Here is an 18,124-nt window from a genome sequence, read left to right as displayed (position 1 = left end):
TAGGTCTGACCCACTTCTGAGCTTCGTACTGTCGTTTCCCGGCGCAAGGCTGGGGAAACGTCTAACTACAAGCGCGTTCAACCAGGCTTATGCTGCGCCGCTCACCTGGCCACGTCTGCTCATCGCTGTGCCCGCAGGTGCCGGGCTCTGTGCCAGGCACAGCTGGTCAAGGTACTGGGACAAAGAGGCTACTCTACATCTGGCGCCTTCTGAGCGTCACCGGGACCGCGCTGCCGACCACGGGGGAGAAGAGTGGCTCGGGCCGCCGTCGCCAACCTGGGCAGTGGGCGGCCGCAGTTCCGGCCGAGCAGCCCCAGCCCAGCGGCCCTGGCCCTGGTAACACTTCCCTCCCAGTCCAAGGCCCGCTCACCGGGGCACCACGGCGGCGACCCCCGAGCGCCAGACACCGCAGTGGCCAGCAGAAGCGAAAACAATGGCCGAGCCGGAAGCAAGAGAAGCCCCACTTCCGCCCCCCCACCCGTGGGATCCCGGAAGTCTCGATCGAGAAGCTGGGCACGCGCGCCCCCGCAGCCAGAGAGCTGGTTGCACTTTGGTGCAGGAACCACGCACAGCGACGGGGGCGGGGGTGGGGCCGGGGTTTCAACTGAGGCGTTAGTAGGCTCACGTGTTCTGAGTCTGGGCGACCCTGACGCACACCGGATTTGCCCCTTTGTCCAGCACAGAACCTGGGCTAACCTCTAAGAAATGTGTCCTTCATCCAGACTGCTGCGGAAAGGTTTTTAAGCAGGGAAGGAATCTACTCAGTCTGGACTTTGTCATTTATACTGAGGGATTTGGAGGGCAGGAAGTTTGGGCATCAATTACATCTTCATATCTGCTTGTAGGAAAGAATCAGTTTGCAGATCAGGATTCTGAGCCTCGGCAAATGTCCTGCTACCTGGGTTACAGTTTACTGGCTGGAAAGGGCACGGAAGACTTTGAATTCAGGTCGATAGACCCCCTTTTCTCCTCTTTTTTCTGTTTTAAGATCTTGTCTCTCTCTCACCCTCATTCATTCCTCATTCTTTAATTACTCTCAGATTTCTTCCTGCTAGTGGTATCAGGCCCTGTTCTGAAGAGGGTCACTGATGGTCACAAAACGGCCTCAGGGTAGATTCTGGGAAGACAGGGGTTCTCCTGGACTTCTGGACTCAGGGATACAGTGATATATTAAAGCTTTTGGAGGTGGTGTTTCTTCTAAAGAAGAAATGTAGCACTTATCATATCAGCCGTGAATGCTCATTGTAAGGACTGATCCTGAAGCTGAAGCTCGAATCCTTTGGCCGCCTAATGTGAAGAGCCCACTCATTGGAAAAGACCCTGATGCTGGGAAAGCTTGAAGGCAGGAGGGGGAGGAGACAACAGAGGACTAGATGGTTGCCTGGCATCACCGACTCAATGGACATGAGTTTGAGCAAGTTCTGGGAGTTGGTAATGGACAGGGAAACCTAGCATGCTGTAGTCCAGGGAGTTGCAAAGAGTTGGACATGATAGAGCAACTGACCTGAACTGATCATAGTCCAAGAAGCAAAGTGCAAACACAAGGTATTACAGTACAAAACTGATGTTTTCACATTGAGACATTTTCACTATAGCTTTACTCTCCAAACTTTATTGTGCATTCCTATCAGTAAATTTAATGCCAATGACTGAAAAACAAGCCCTTTGTAACTCTAAAAGGTTCTTAAAGAAGTATCAGACTTTTCTTCTTATTATCACTGGTGGCTCAGATGGTAAAGCATCTGCCTGCAATGTGGGAGACCTGAGTTCAATCCCTGGGTCAGGAAGATCCCCTGGAAAAGGAAATGGCAAACCACTCCAGTATACTTGCTGTAAACTTCCATGGACGGAGGAGACTGGTAAGCTACAGTGCATGGGGTTGCAAAAAGTCGGACACAACTGAGCGACTTCACTTTCACTTATACTCTTCCCAGACTCCATCAGTTTCTGGGTAATAGAGGGAAGCCAGAAATGACAGGGAATTAGGACGACAGGGGAACAGGGTCAACACATTTCAGGTGAGCAGCCGTTGGGGACAACCTTGGTCCAGACACTAATAGAAACGATAGAGAAAACAATACTTCTCCCACCTCCCGGGAGAGCCAGCCTGGCCCTCCAGAAAGCCTCTTCTGAGAAATTAGGAAACATCCACTCAGTAATGAAGTTCTACATGCTTACTCTGTAGATACATCAGTGTATGGAACACTGGTGCTATTGGAGCACAAAGTAATCTGCTAGATCGTCTCAGGAAAGACTAGGCTTAACCGTGGCAAACCTCCAATAACAGATGGAGACATCGTGGAGGCCTCATATATAGATAATTTACAAGCTCCTTGGAGTATCAGGGCTCGGCTCTTTTTTGGGTCTCTCTCTATTGTCCAACTAGCCTTAAGGAATTTTAGTATCTCCAGTCCTCAAAAGTAGGCGACGTTATGGGTCTTCGTTGATGCACGAGGGCTTTCTCTAGTTGTGGTGGGAAGGCGTTTCACTGTGGGAGGAACAGAAGGCAGGCGTCCAGTGGGTTAGGTGGGGGGTTGTGGCGACAAGCCTCGGCTGAGCTCAAGAGGCCTTCCAGCAGGGCACTGGGGCCCGGGAGAAGCCGAGAAGTTGGCCCTCCCAACTTCCTAGAGAGGCCTGCGGCGATGCGCATGCGCGCTACGGAGCGGCGGAGAGCCGGGCTGGAAGAGTGTGGAGCGTGGTGGGTCGAGCAGTCAGGGCACTGAGAGTTTTGCGGCCTCTGGAGCTGGTGAGCGGGGCGACAGTGGAGGCAGTGGGGGCTACTGTGCGGGTGCGGTGTTCCCCGGGGAGTGGCGGGTGAGGATCGGCCTGGAGGCTGCGCCCTGGCAAGGATCTGGCTTTGGAGATCAACCAGCCCAGGTTCTTCGCTGCTCCTGGCGTCCGGGGCGCGAATTTGAAGTAATGGTTTCTGAATTTTATCTCCTCTGCCAGTTATGCAAACAAAGCATATCATCGCAGATAACTAGGTGAGTCGGGTGACCCTAAGAAAAGGAAGAGTAATCACAATCCGTTAATTGAAGTCTTCCTGACTCTTCTAAAATTTGTGCATGATTTCGCAAACTCTTACACGAGTATATATTTTTTATTAGAAAACAGGCACTATTAATTTTTTGGTATTATAGCAAAACAGTTATAATAAATTTTCCTGTATCATGGTAAATGTTGCCATTTTAACCATATGAAGTGTATAATTCAGTGATATTAAGTACCTTCATACTGTTGCTTTCTGAAAATGATGTCTTCAATTTCTGGAATGCATTTAATATATTGGTTAAAATTGTTGCCAGCATTACGACGCCACTGAGTCACATATGTGCAGCTATAATTAAACATTTTGTTTGCAGTTTCCTATAGTAGATATTGCATGAAGCTGTAAATTAAGCAAGTGACATTTGTGCAGAAAAATACCAAAAGCTTCATTAGGGTGATTATGTCTGTTTTCAAAATAAAGAGAGTAGTATGTATAAAATGCAGTTTTTAAACACAAGTAACAGCACTAACCTAAAACCACTCTAATGTCTTCTGACTTACATAGACCTAAGAAATAAGAAAATGTTCTCCTTACTAAGTTAAGAGTAGTGGCAAGGAAAAGAACACTGCTCTTTTTCAAATTGTTTGGACTTTTGTTACGAACTGGAGTTCTTGGTCTCCTTAATTAAAGTTGAAATTCAGTCAAGGCTTTACTGGAATTTCTGTGGCAGCAGGAGGGAGTGAAAACAAGTTAACAGGTTCCTTTGTTTGTTTCCTATCGGGTGAGGGTGGTTCCTTACAGAGAATGAGGGTAGAAGTGCTTCCAGGCATCTGGCTGGAGGGGTGACTTTTCCACCTTCTTGGTGATGCTGTGTGCAGGGGTGCTTGGGCAATACTTTGCATTTGCTTCCAGCTCCTCAGAAGTGGCAGTTGGGTTTTTGGTCTTTTTGTAGCTTATCGTTCATAATACGCCCCGCATGCAAATATGCGCAGTTATTTTTAGACCCTTATAGTTTCTTTGTATTTCCTTGCTGGAGGAAACGTTTGTTCAGGTGCAAGCACTGCAACAAAGGGTCCCAAGTCCCAGCCTGCCTCAGTTCCAAACTAAAAACTCCTTAATGTTAGGTCTCTTATTTTGCAAGTAATTTGCTCAAGGATTTCAGGGAATTTCCCTTTGTTACACACATAAATATCTGTGTGCACATTCAGGAACTGACAAATGAGACTTCTTTGACATATGTTTCTTAATGCTGAAGAAAGGCAGACAGCTTTTGGTTCAAAAAGTTAGCCAAAAAGACTGTGGGACTGTTTTGAAGATAATCTCTATGTGTACTTACAAGTAAGGGAAACTGATAAAAACTGAAAAATGGTAACTGCCACAGTTCTGTGACTCCTGGTATCCAGGAATGTTAGTATGTGAGCATTCTGTGATGTCATGCTCCAGAGCAAAAATACAGAAGATGTAATAGAATATAATTCATTACTTTATAATCTTCAGTGTTTTTAATATTGGAAACAGTCTGAAAAATGTCCCTCAAATGAGTCATTATGTGCTCTAGACTGATTTTTTTTTCTTTTTGGTCCCTGTGTGCAGTAGCAAGATCGTAGTTCCTCAACCAGGGATCAAAACTGTGCCCTCAGGAGTAAAAGTGCCAAATCCTAACCACTGAACCACCAAGGAGTTCCCTAGATAGAATTTTGAGCTTATACTTTCCCTTGCCTGATTTTAGGCCTTTTAGCCTTCTTCCTTGTTTTATTTTGCTACATAGCACCTGACACTGTCTTTATCTTATTGTCTGTCTTCTTATAAGCTACTTAAGTTAGTGCATTTTGTCTGCTTTATTCACTGTGGAGACCATGGTGTCTAAGAAGGTAGTAGGTGCTCAGTAATTATTTGTGTGTTGTGTGTGTGTGTGTGCGTGCGCGTGCCTGCAGCTCAGTCGTGTCCTACTCTAGCCTGCCAGGCTCCCCTGTCCATGGAATTTTCCAGGCAAGAGTAATGGAGTAGGTTGCCATTTCCTCCTCCAGGGGATCTTCCCAACCCAGGGATCACCCACATTTACTGCACTGGTAGGTGGCTCTTTACCACTGTGCCACCTGGGTAGCCTCTATTCAGTACCCTTATTGCCAAGTTAATCCTTAGTATATAGACATTACTATTTCTAGATAGAAGTAAACACAGTAACAACTCAAACCTCAGTTTGAAAACCTTTTTATTTTGAATAATTGTAGACTCACAAAGACTGTCAGAATTCTGTAGAGTTCTCTTGTATCTTTACCTGGTATACCTAAAGGCAATGTCATGCATAACCATAGGACAGTCATCAAACTTGAGACATTTCCAGTGGTCCAGTACTAGTAATTAAACTACTGATTTATCTAGAGCTCCTGATTGGCTAGCTAATGTTCTTTTCCTGTTTCAGAACCCAGTCTAGAATCCCTCATTCCATCTAATTGTCATGTCTCCTAGCTCTCTTTCAGTCTGTGACAGCTCCTCAGTTTTACTTGATTTTTACAATCTCGACACTTTTGAAGTATTTTATATTTGTAATTTTAGACTGACCCTCTCGATTTGGTTTTGTCAGATGTTCTCCTGCTTAGATTGAGGTTGACATCCATATGTCTTCTTACTGGTGATATTACTCTTGATCCAGTATTTCTGCCAAGGATTAATGATTGTAAAGTCACTGTCTTTCCTTTGCAATTAGCAATTATTTTGAGGTAGACACTTTGAGACTTTGCATTGAAATATGCTTTTCCTACTAATTACCATTTCTTGGTGGACTCTTGCCTACAGCAGTTGTTATTGTGATGTTTTCCTAGGAGCTTTTCATTTCGTGTGTTTTTCTCCTACATTTATTAACTGGAATCCTTTGTGAGGAAGAGTTGTGCCTTCTCTCCCACTTGTTCATTTACTTAGTTATATCAGTTACATCAGTGTATGATGTTGGGTGTTTATTTGGGGAGTATGTTGAGCTGTGCTGTTATTTATTTTGTGGCATTAATTATTCTACCTTTAGCCGTTGGGCATCTTTCGAGTTGGCTCCTATTTCCCCTTACACGTTCCCATCCTTTTTTGTGTCTTTCCCTGATTTTTAGGCACCACAAGATACTTGTCTTATATTTTCACCTCTCCAGCCCTGGAGTCAATAATTTCTGCAAGGATTCTTGGTTTCATTTTTTGTAGAAGTGGTATTGAGAAATCAAATTTTGGGCACTAGATTGAGTTCATTTCTAAATCGGTATAAATAAAATTTTAACATTTAAATGTGTACTAGAAGCAGTCTTGCTTTAGTTTCTAATTGTCTTAGAAACTAGTTTGCATATTATCAGTGTATAAAATAAACCTTATGTACCCTCTCATTGGGGGCTTCCCTGCTGGCTCAGTTGGTAAAGAATCTGCCTGTAATGCAGGAGACCTGAGTTTGATCCTTGGGTTGGGAAGAGCCCCTGGAGAAGGGAATGGCAATCCATTCCAGTATTCTTGCCTGGAGAATGCCCATGGACAGAGGAACCTGGCAGGCTGCAGTCCATGGGATCGCAAAGAGTTGGACACGACTGAGCGACTAAACACAGCACACACCTTCTCACCAGCAGGAAAAACACAAGAATAAGAGACTACTTATTTAAGAGGATTTTAAAAGGAAGTCAGAATTACTTTGTATTAAAGCCAAATGACAGAAAGAAGAAAATATTCCTGAAAACTGCCCAGGGATTTCCCTGGTTCTTTTCCAGGCCATTTTCATTTAGGAATGAAACTGAGTGAAGGGATGAAGCTGGGGAGAAGAGGCCTGATCCATCTCAGATTGCCCCCCAGTCTGGGGGCTCACATTTATGGTGTTATCTTAACAAGTTGATGTTTTCTTCTGTCCTCAAAAGCTGAATGGGATCTGGGAGGAACCCAAAGGCATTAGAATACCTGAATTTAATTGGGCAGTTTCAGCTCACTGGCCTCCATCTTTATTTACTGTGCTGTGAGGCTTTCATTCAGACTTTGAAAGGCCCAGGAGGTCATTAGCTTTTTTTTTTTTTTAATGCTGCTTTAGTACATTGGCTTTACTGCATCAGAGCAAGTGGACCCAAGTTGGTTTGGTAGCAATGTCTGTTTTCTTTCTGTCTGGTACACAGGCCCCTTTCTTTTGATTATAATACCTCAGCTTGGGGAGAACTTCTGTCTCTACTCTCAGTCCATGTGCTCCTGAGGTTTTGATGCATTCAGTTCCCCTTCCAGGATATTCTAGTGGCAGATACTGACTCAGATGTGACCCATCAGAGCATTTTATCACCTCGTCATAGTGATTGGTTCACAAAGAGATGTGTTAGCCAGGCCAGGCTTAACTCTGGGACTTTGATAAATAGAAATTTAAAGAAAGCTCTTTCTCAAAGTCTTAATCTGGTTGGGCTGCTGTAACAGAATGCCATAGACTGGATGCCTTATGAACAACAGAAATTTATTTCTCATAGTTCTAGAGACTGGAAAGTCCACTGTCAAGGTGCTGGCAGATTAGGTGTCTGGTGAGAGCCTGCTTCCTGGTTCATAGATGGCCTTCTTGCTTTGTCCTCTTGTGGCAGAAGCAGTCATTAGCTTTTATCCATGTTCATGGTTTCAGAGGCTGGGCTCAAAGGACTGTGTTCTTTTGCCGTATTCACAGGCAGTTGCCATCATTTTTCTGCTGGTCTTTGGCATTATCTCTTTCAAATACTTCACCGACCTCCTTGGACATTTCTGTAGCAGCTGCTTCACAGCAGGTCAGCTCGGAGGCTTACGTTTGGTGCTTGTTTCACTAAGATATGTCAGTGCTTTATATTTCCTGCTGGTACGTTTCTTCACAATACTTCTCTCTGGTCTCCAGTTCATTGTCCTGAATCTTACTCCTGGATTTCTCTTCACCTGAACATCTTTCTCTTCCCCAGTCTGTTGTGCAAATTTATCTGGCGAAGGCCCTGCCTTTTTCTTTCACAGCAAAGCTTCATTTCTCTGCCAAAACTTCAACTTCCTCATCATGCACGATCCTCAAGTAGTTCTTCACTTGACTCTCCATGACCCTGTGACAGCACTGCAGTTTCTTTTATCTGGGTGGTGACAAGCATGCCCATGTGAGCCTTCTTCCCATTTCATCTGACAGTCATCTCTTATCAGTCCTCCCAGCACTCACTGAGTCCAGGAGACATTGACTAGGTATTGGTTTGTAGCAAATGTAGGAGATGATGGTCTCTGTTTTAATCATGGATGAGGATAGTGATTTTTTTAAAATTTGCTTAAAAGTGGTGGAAGTTGGAGGGTTCCATGCTCTCAGGGGAAGCTAGCTGTCATGTATGATTGGATACACAGAGCAGTGGGGCTAATTTGCAACAGGTGCCAAAGCCTACTGTCCATATAATTTTTATATGTGGATTGAGGTAAAGGTGTAACCTCATTTTTCGAATGTGTATATCCAGTTGTTCCAGCACCATTTGTTGAAAAGTATCTTCTTTCCCCTTTGAGTGGTCTTGGGACTTCAATAAAAAATAAGTTGACGGGGATTTTGCTGGTGGTCCAGTGTCTGGGACTCGATGCCCCCAGTATAGGGGGCCAGGGTTTGATCCCTAGTCAGGGAAGTGGATCCTACATGCTGCAACTAAGACCCAGTGCAGCCAAATAAAATACATACATAAATTTAAAATATATTTAAAAAATAAGTTGACCTTAGGAGACTACCCTAGTGGTCTAGTGGTTAAGACTTTGTCCTTCCAATGCAGAGGACACAGGTTCAATCCCTGTTGGGGAACTAAGATCCTACATGCTATGCAGTATAGCCGGAAAAAAAAAAGTTAACTGTAGATGTTTACTTCTGGACTCTTACCTGTCTCACTGATCTATGTGTGTATCACGCAGTCCTGATCAGTACTGTTTTGTCAAGTAAGTTTTGAAATTGTGGAGTGTGAGTTCTTCAACTTAATTTTATTTTTCAAGGTTGGTTTTTTTTCCCATTGTGCTGGAATCCTTGAATTTCCAGTGAATTTTCCAGATGGTCAGGCCCCAGGTGAGCTTCCTGGGTTCCAAGTCTGTGGCCCAGGAATAGCACGACCTCACCTCCAGGGCTCTGGCCCATTCAGAATCTGCTCCTGTGAGTTCTCTTCCTAACTGCTTCCCCTAGACTTGGTCCTATCCACTGAGTTCATGGACTGTAATCTTACCCTGAACGTGTCCTTTTATTAATGTGTCCTCCCAGCTTCTTTCTGTCCCGCCACCCCTTTGGCCCCAGGGTCTCAACCCTGTCTTGGTACCCTTGTTGACTCTGCCCCTCAGGCTGCGAATGTCCCTGAGCAGTAGAAGCTTGTCATTCCAGGAGGCTGCAGAGTTGGAGTTTCTGTCTGTGAACTATACTCTGAAGAAGTGGAAAGGTACAGCACTCAGCCAGAGAGCCCTGTACTGGAACATCATGCTGGAAAATTGCTGCAGCCTGGCCCCATTGGGTAATGACTCTGCTCCCTAATAACTTAGAGTCTACCTTCTTTACATTTTCTTTGCTATGTTCTTATTCTTTTAATTATGAAAATATAAAGACAATGGAGAAAATAGTATAATGAATCTCTCTACATCATCACTCACTTTGATAGTTATTAACATTCTCTGTGACTTCCCTGGTGGCTCAGACGGTTCTCTGTACTTCCTTATTAATTGAAGTGAGCTGGTTTAGTTGAGTTTGTAGTTGGCAGGAATAGAGAGCCATTCAATTACTATAAGTCATGAGCTAAGTTACTTAGAATAAGACTGAAGGGTTAGAAACCCTGAACAGACTCACCAGCTAGGCCAGGCTTTGGGAAACAAAGCTTTGTGAGGACTTGGGAGCCTCAGCAGCAGCAAAGTGACAGTGGAAGTTGCTCAGTCTTGTCCAACTCTTTGTGACCCCATGGACTGTACAGTCCATGGAATTCTCTAGGCCAGAATGCTGGAGTGGGTAGCCTTTCCCTGCGCCAAGTAATCTTTCCAACCCAGCAGCAGAAGTAAAAGGATTTTCACGGCAGTGTTGTAAGATAGCCGTGTCCTGTGTATCTGTTTTTCTGTTCTCACTGATGGCCATTCTCTTTACTCTGAATCTTTTGTCCCCCTCCAAGCTCTTTCTTCATTAGACTTCCTATTTCCTCATGTGTTCTGTTTCCTGGGGTTCCTGATGGATTTCTTCTCTCCATGCATCATTTCAGCTTGAGCTACTACTTGTAATTTCCTTCATTTTGTCCTACTTTCAGTTCAGAATTTATGTAGAAAGGGACTCCATTGGTGGTTCAGCCATTAAATATATTTCTTTGGGCAGAACTTTGTTCCAGGTCACCCAGAGCTGATGACTACTCTATAAGCTGCACTTGGGTCTGGTGCTTGGCCCTGGTCCAGTCACCTAGTTTTGGTCCTGGTCCATCCTGGGATGATCTGGGTTGCTTTGCACAAAACATGGTTTTCTCAGCTTCCCCTTCAGAAAGACTAGGGCAGGGCTGCTTCCTGAAAGGGGCTGTTGTCAGAGGAGGTTCTAGGGTTGACTGCTCTAGGACAGTAACCTACTCTGGAGAGGGTGGGCTTAGAATTAAAGGACCAGATACCTTTCATTTTCCATATGCTGAGATGATATGATAGCTTGTAGCCTGGTTAAGATGTGATTGAAAGGAACCAATATTTTTGTGTTTACCTATGACCATGAATGCTCTGCCTTTCCCAGCTTTTATATTAAATTCCAGAATTCAAGAGCAAATACTCAGCTGTTCAGTCTCATTATGATTCCAGGTTATCAAGTTACAAAACATGTACTTTGATTTGTATTTCAAAATATTGCCTTTGTTAAGTTTCGTAGGAATACCTACTGGCACCTCCTAGTCCAGTGCTCCAGAGACTAGAACGTCGCCAATTTTAGAGCTCTACTCTCTCCTTGTGGCTCAGAGGTTAAAGTGTCTACTTGGAATGTGGGAGACCCTGGTTCGATCCCTGGGTCGGGAAGATCCCCTGGAGAAGGAAATGGCAACCCATTCCAGTACTCTTGCCAGGAGAATCCCTTGGAGGGAGGAGCCTGGTAGGCTACAGTCCATGGGATCACAAAGAGTCGGACACGACTGAGCCACTTCACTTTCACTTTCACTCTCTCCTTCAGTACATTTTCCCAGCCTTTTTGAACCCATAGCTTCTCCAGATATTGTTAGTATTCTTTCATACCAGAATCACTCCTTTTTGTGCACTTTTTCCTGATCATGCCCTCGTAATACACATTCCCTTCAACTCTCATGTTTGCCTATATGTTTTTCATATTTAGTTTAAAGTATTTACCACCACTCTCCTCGACATCTTTGCTGTGAACTGTGGAGCCATACAGTGTCATGGTTGGAGTGGACCCGAGAGATCATAATTTTACTAAGGAGACCCACATCTAAGTGACTTCTGGGAGATCACACTGTGCTTTACAGTCTAGTCTCTTGCCTTTCAGTTGGTCTGCTCACCTGGCTGTGCTGGCTCCACATCCCTCTGTCCTGATAGCTTTGCTTTTTCCCTCCTGTTCTCAATGTGTCTCCTTATTCCGTACCCTCAATGTGAATTTTTTTTTAAGCTACATAGACTCCTGACAGTTCATTTCCTCAACAGGACAAGAAGTGAGTGACAATTGTTTTCTTCTGTCTTTTGGCAGCAGGTGAAAACAGGATGGCAAGTTCACAGTTGTCTCCGAAGCAGGACATTTCTGAAGAGTCAAAGTCAGCTGACAGGACCTCAGGCATACTTTGTAGACTGATTCTTGGAGGACCAGAAGCTGGGACTGCCTGTGAAGAAGCTTTAGAAAAACTAAAAGTTCAACCCTCAGATGAAGAAGGAACCAGACTAGAAAGTGATTTCTTAGAGATAACACAGGAGGATAAAAAGAAATCCACAAAGGATCGATGTGATGAGTATAAGAAACTTGGGGGACATCCAGATCTGTCCTCCGGTCTCTCAAAACATCAGGGAGTTCTGAAGGGACAGAAATTATATCAATGTGATGAATGTGGCAAAGTTTTTAATTGGAGTTCACACCTCATTGGGCATCAGAGAATCCACACTGGAGAAAAACCATATGAGTGTACTGAGTGTGGCAAGACCTTCAGGCAGACCTCTCAGCTCATTGTCCACCTCAGAATCCATACAGGGGAAAAACCTTATGAATGCAGTGATTGCGGAAAGACCTATCGCCACAGCTCCCATCTCATTCAACACCAGAGACTTCATACTGGGGAGAAACCATATAAATGTAATGAATGTGGAAAAGCTTTCAATGAAAGTTCCAAACTCTTTGACCACCAGAGAACTCATACTGGGGAAAAACCATATGGATGCAATGAGTGTGGAGCACTCTTTAGTCGGAGTAAAAGCCTTATCCGCCATCAGGTACTTCACACTGGTAAACCTTACAAGTGTGAGGAGTGTGGGAAAGCTTTCTGTTCTAACAGAAATCTTATGGACCATCAGAGAATCCACACTGGGGAGAAGCCTTATGAGTGTAATGAATGTGGCAAGGCCTTCAGTCGGAGTAAATGTCTTACTCGACATCAGAGTCTCCATACCGGGAAAAAACCATACAAGTGTAGCAAATGTGTGAAAGCCTTCAGTCAGATTTCTCAACTTGCTGACCATGAGCGAATTCATACTGGAGAAAAACCTTTTGAATGTAATGAGTGTGGTAAGGCATTCAGTCTGAGTAAATGTCTCACTCGACATCAGCGACTTCACACTGGTGAAAAGCCCTATAAATGCAATGATTGTGGAAAATCCTTCAATCAAAACTCGTACCTCATTATTCATCAGCGAATTCACACTGGTGAGAAACCTTATGAATGTAATGAGTGTGGAAAGGTCTTCACTCATAATTCTAGCCTTATAGTACATCAGAGAACCCATACTGGGGAGAAGCCCTATAAATGCAAAGATTGTGAGAAAGCCTTTCGTGATAGCTCACAACTCACCGTGCACCAAAGAGTTCATACTGGAGAGAAGCCCTATGAATGTATCGAGTGTGGGAAAGCCTTTAGTCAGCGTTCTACTTTCAATCACCACCAGCGAACTCACGCTGGAGAGAAGCACTCAGGTCTGGCTCGATCTGTTTCTTAAGACATGATTCTCTAAGACAGCAAGAAACTTTAGGTTAAGGTTTCTATATAATTATGTTCATCCGGATCTCTACTTGGAACCACCTGTTCCATGTATACCATCCCAGGACTTCCCTGGTGGTCCAGTGGTTAAGGCTCTGAGCTCCCAAAATGGGGGGCATGAGTTTTGATTCCTGGTTTGGGAATGAAGATTCCACATGCCACACAGTGTGGCTACCATAAGGAAAAAAAAATATAGACCATCTCCAAATGCTCGCTGCTGGTCACAAAGGTGGAAGAGTTAGAGAAACAGTGGAATCTTCCTCCTCCTTTTGGGGAAATAAGGACTACATGTTTCATGTGCTTATAGGTTTCCTTTTCGTTTTTCTTTTTTTGGCTGCATCAGGCAGCTTGCAGGATCTTGGTTCCCCAACCAGGGATAGAACCTGTGCCCTCAGAAATGAAGGCACAAAGTCCTGGACTATTTGAACCACTGGATCTCCTCCATTTTACCGTTTATATAAAGTCATCCTCTAAGACTGAGTCATTCTTCCTACCTCTTGAGTATGGCCCTTTTAAAGCTTGGTTTAATCTAGACCCTCACCACTTGTGGTCTCTAGGAAGAAAAGCTTTTCTTCCTGTTTGCCAGTCTGTGTCCCTTGAACCTATAAGATCCCGGACTTTATTTTTTTAAAGTGTTTTACTTTGGAAACTCCCAGGTTCCAGGGGAGACCCCATATGAACACACGGGTCCAGCCCTCAACTCTGATTTGAATGTGGCTGGTCATATCTTAAGTAGAAACTCTTGTCTGTTGAATGTTTTAATTTGTTATCTTCTGGTTCTGCTCATACCCTACCACACTGAGTCTCTGAGGGGACAGGTCCAGCATTGCTCATAACTGTGAGCTGACCACCAGCAGCCCCAGTAAGTTCTCAATAGAAATGAATGTTCTCACTTCCTAGGAAAGCACTCAGGCTCTTGGTTGGAGGAAAAGGGGCTACATTTGAACACTACACCTCAATTTCTATTGGCTATTGCTAGTATTTTAAAAGTTAACTGATTTAAAAACATTTTTACCTGGATCCAGTTACCTCGTTTAATTAATTTGGGTTTGAAGAATTATTTAGTTTCATTTCCTAGCTTTTCTAGGTATACAATAAAACAGTAACAGTTAGTGTTCTGTTAATTTCCAATCTGTATGCCACTTATGTTGAATAGCATGAATATTTAAAAAATAAGTTGAACACTGAATAACAGGCATATTCCATGTCTTGTTCCTAAATTCCAGAAAGGTTTTTCAGCATGTCACAGTTGTATATGTGGTTCACCCTCATTGTTTCTGATAAATACTGTGTTAAGGAAGTTTTCTTCTATTCCTGTTTTTAGAAGGAGCAATATGTTATAGTGGTAAAGAGCACAGATTTTGTGCCTGGAAACCTAGGTTCAAATCCTGCCTCCATCACTTTCTTAGATGTGTAATCTTGCATAAGCCACTGGACCACCAGGGAAGTCCCTTTTAATAAGAACATAAACTCTATCATGAGTGCCCTTCCTTTTGTCTTCCATGTGTAAAATGGAGCTACCTCATAGGGCCTTGAGGATAAAATTCATTTATAAGTGTAAGGCACTCGAAACAGTACTTGACATGTAGTGTACACATACTGTAGGAAGTTATCATACTTAAGTTTTTATTAGGAATGGGTGCTAAGTTCTATCAAAAACTTTAAAAATCTCTTGGTAAAATTTCATGGGTCTTATCCTTTACTCTTTGTATCGATTTTGTTGGCAGGTCTCCAAATAATTGAAGTTTTCTTGTGTTCCTGGAATAAAATCTGTTTTCTCATGGTGATTGTATCTTATTTTTGAAGTACAGAACTAAATTCAATTTGCTGAGCAAAATTAATTTGGGAGTTTGTTTCTCTTTTGTTACCTGAAAGAGTTTGCATAATAAGGGAGATATTCTTTGAAGAGTAAAGATAACTGGGCCTGATCCCTTTTGGGGAAGAAGGGGATTGGGAGGGACATATCTTTAGCAGCTGTCTTAGTTGGAATTGCTGTAACAAAATGCCATAGAGTGGTGGCTTAACAAACATTTATTCCTCAGAGGCTGGGAAATCCAAGATCAAGTTGCCAGCATGGTCAGGTTCTGGTACGAATCCTTTGAATCCTGGCTGCAGCCAGCTGCTTCCTTGCTATATCCTTGTATTGCAGAGAAAGAGAGCAGCTGTCTCTCCTTTTTCTTTTCCAGTATTTGTTTTTATTTATTTGGCTTTACGGGATCTTAGTTGCGGCATTTGGGATCTTTGATCTTTGTTGTAGTGTGCAGGTTCTTTAGTTGCAGCGTGTGGGATATAGTTCCCTGACCCAGTATGGAACCCAGACCCGCGCTGCATTGGGATCATAGAGTCTTAGCCACTGGACCATCAGCGAAGTCCCTTCCTCTTCTAATAAGAACATCAAGTCCATCATGAGTGCCCTACCCACATAAACTAATCTATTTTGAGTTACTTCCCCAAAGCCCAACTCTACAGAGGATCACCCTTAGGTGGATTATGGTGATTAGGGCTTTAACACATGAATTTCAGAAACACATTCAGTCCATACATTCTGCCTCTGGCTTCCTGAAATTCAGGTCCTTTTCATTTACAAAATAATTCCATCCTAGCAGCCCCAAAGTCTTAATTCCGCTTTAGATTTAAAGTCTGAAGTCCAAAGTCTCATCTAAACATTATCTAAGTCAGATATAGGTCAAATTCAAGCTGAGGCGATTCCTCTTCAGCTATGAACGTGTAAAACCAGACAGGTTATATGCTTCCCAAATACAGTTTTGAGTGTTTATAGGGTATAGACATTGGATGTTGATAAAAACCCACAGTTCTTCCTCCTGTGTTTCTCTCCTGTGTCTTTTTTTTTTTAAACCCCCAAGAAGGGGTCTTTTTTTTTCTATTAAAGTTTTTTTTTTAAATGGGGATCATTTTTTAAAAGTCTTTATTGAATTTGTTAAAATACTGCTTCAGTTTTATGTCTGGTTTTTTGGTCGTGAGGCATGTGGGATCTTAGTTCCCCTACCAGGGGTCGAACCTGTACCCGCTGCATTGAAAAGCAAAGTCTTAACCACTGGGCCACTGGGGAAGTCCCTCTCCTGTGTCTTCTTTACTATTTACACAGAACATTTCCCTTCTGACATTTGGGGTCACCAAATGTGGGTAATGTTATGCACCGAGCCCGTATCTCCAAACCAACCGAGAGAGCGAACAAGTCCACCGTGGTAATGCAAAGGCAAGAAGGGAATTTTTTATTTCTAGCGCGCTAGGGCTCAAGCCTCATCCAACGCAGCGGAATCAGACGAGAGCCCCGAACAAAGCAGTATGGCAGTTTATATACAGTCAGCTCTTTGTCTCAGTTACAGGGTACTTGGCGATACCTGATTGGACAGGCAGAATGAGCTCATGCAATGCCTTCCTTATGCTATCGCATATAGAAATCTTTCCTTATTTGGTTAAGGAATGTTCAAGAAAACAGGAAACATGACTCAGGTCCCCAGCGCTGTTATGCACCTCATTGAGCCAACCACCCTGCCTAACAGGTAATTTCCCCCACACTAATTCTCTGCAATACCAGCTGAGTGTCCCACAATTTAGCTCAGTTCTGACACTCTGGAGACAGTGTCAAACTGCACAGGTTAAGCGATTGGTCTCACAAGATGCACACACACCAACTTTAGATACTAGTTCCAAGCCCAGGTTATCACCTGCCCTATTGACTAACCAGCTGTAGATCAGAGGTTCCAACAACCCCCTTTTGGGTTTAATTTGCTAGAGTGGTTCACAGAACTCAGGAAAACAGTTTACTTACATTTTCTGTTTTTTTTTTTTTTTTTTTTCTTCTGTAAAAGGTTATGAGGATGGATACATAGAGTAAGATCTCAGAGGGTCCCGAGCACAAGAACTGCTGTCTCTGTGGAGTTAGGATGTGTCACGCTCTGAGGAGCTCTCTGAACCTGATATTACTGTTTTTTTTATGGAGGCTTCATCATGCAGGCATCTCCATTATCAAGAGAATGGGGTGGGGGTAGGGGAGCTGAAAATCTCAAGCTTTAACCATGGTTTTGTCTTTCCCGTGACCAGCCCTCATCCAGGAGCCTACGCAGAGTTGCTTTATTAGAATGAAAGATGAGACTTCCTTGGTGGTCCAATGGTTAAGACTCTGCTCCCAGTGGAGGAGGCGTGGGTCAGATTCCGCACCCCCCCCCAAAAAAAATAAAGCAATATTCCTATCACTTAGTAAATTACAAAGATTTCAGGAACCCTGTGTCAGGAACCAGGGTCAAAGACCAAATATTAGAACCAAAGGTGCTCCTGCTGCTCTTACTACTTCGAAAATTACAAGGACTTAAGGGGCTCTGTGCTAGGAACTAGGGGCAGACACCAATGTGTATTATCTCACATTTCAATTCCCAAAAGGAGAAATCCAAAGGGAAAGAAAAGGTGCTTGGTCCTGAGCAAGTTCAAAACTTAGTTAAGTGAGATCTTAAGGCTCGAGAATAATTCTGGCTCAGTTCTCTGCTCTCCAGGATTAGGGGTGATAGTCCCACCTTCTGGATACACCAGCTTATCAGAGCTCTAGGGGAGTCTTGCTCCCAAACTTCTAAGTGGCTCTGCCCCCATGGATTCTGTGGGAGTTGTCTGGTCTGTCTAAAACTGAAGTGGTAACCCTGATCTCAATCATTTTAAGGGTTATTCTTCCTTTGTCTTGAAGAAGGAGCACACTTTCACACTCTGTCTTCATTTCTCATTTTACAACTTCAGATGCAGTCATACCGGAGGTTAGGACTTCAACCTGTTAATTTAGGGGGGACACAATTCAGTCCTAGCAATACCTCATTCCTCTGCAATATGCCACCAGTGGTAGGCCTCAATCTGCAACAACCCAGTTATCCTCAGAATTACTTGTTCAAAAAAATATTTCGAGAGCTCAATAGTTCTGTTGTGCAGGCTTAGTAGATGCAGTGTGTGAGCTTAGTTGCCCCTCAGCATGTGGGATCCTAGTTCTCTGACCAGA

The 18,124-nt window shown here is 43.6% G+C and overlaps 2 protein-coding genes across 7 annotated transcripts in view; one reads left to right on the top strand and one right to left on the bottom strand.

Moving 5' to 3' along the window:
• The window catches only part of LOC102177570 (zinc finger protein 660), an 80,582-nt gene extending 80,117 nt beyond the window's left edge, over window positions 1-465 (bottom strand). For 2 of the 3 annotated variants that reach the window (XM_013973357.2, XM_018066996.1), the window contains exon 1: window positions 106-465. Coding sequence is in view for 1 of the 3 variants with exons in the window: in XM_018066996.1 (XP_017922485.1) it covers window positions 106-123 (18 nt within the window). In the remaining 2 variants the exon portion in view is untranslated. The remainder of the gene's footprint in view (window positions 1-105) is intronic. The other variant, XM_018066995.1, reaches the window with a different exon arrangement.
• ZNF852 (zinc finger protein 852) lies at window positions 2,668-14,966 on the top strand. 4 transcript variants are annotated; one of them, XM_013973457.2, is made up of 4 exons: window positions 2,668-2,746; window positions 2,950-2,984; window positions 9,318-9,444; window positions 11,634-14,966. In XM_013973457.2, exons 3-4 carry the CDS (start codon window positions 9,411-9,413, stop codon window positions 13,082-13,084), a joined length of 1,485 nt encoding a protein of 494 aa, XP_013828911.2. In that variant the 5' UTR covers window positions 2,668-2,746; window positions 2,950-2,984; window positions 9,318-9,410; the 3' UTR covers window positions 13,085-14,966. The 4 variants fall into 4 exon arrangements, with proteins under 4 accessions (XP_013828911.2, XP_013828913.2, XP_013828912.2 ...); XM_013973459.2 differs by lacking the exon at window positions 9,318-9,444; XM_018038435.1 differs by lacking the exon at window positions 2,950-2,984 and having other exon boundaries at window positions 2,670-2,746.

This window comes from Capra hircus, chromosome 22, assembly GCF_001704415.2.
Source record: "Capra hircus breed San Clemente chromosome 22, ASM170441v1, whole genome shotgun sequence".
Taxonomy (NCBI): Eukaryota; Metazoa; Chordata; class Mammalia; order Artiodactyla; family Bovidae; genus Capra; species Capra hircus.
Note: the sequence above shows the minus strand (reverse complement) of the source record. Positions and strands in the feature narration are given on the sequence as shown.

Excerpts from the sequence above, each read along its gene's own strand:
- ZNF852 (XM_013973457.2), top strand. The coding sequence starts at position 9,411 with ATGCTGGAAAATTGCTGCAGCCTGGCCCCATTGG. Across the intron at positions 9,445-11,633 it reads CTGCAGCCTGGCCCCATTGG|CAGGTGAAAACAGGATGGCA; the intron begins GTAATGACTCTG and ends GTCTTTTGGCAG.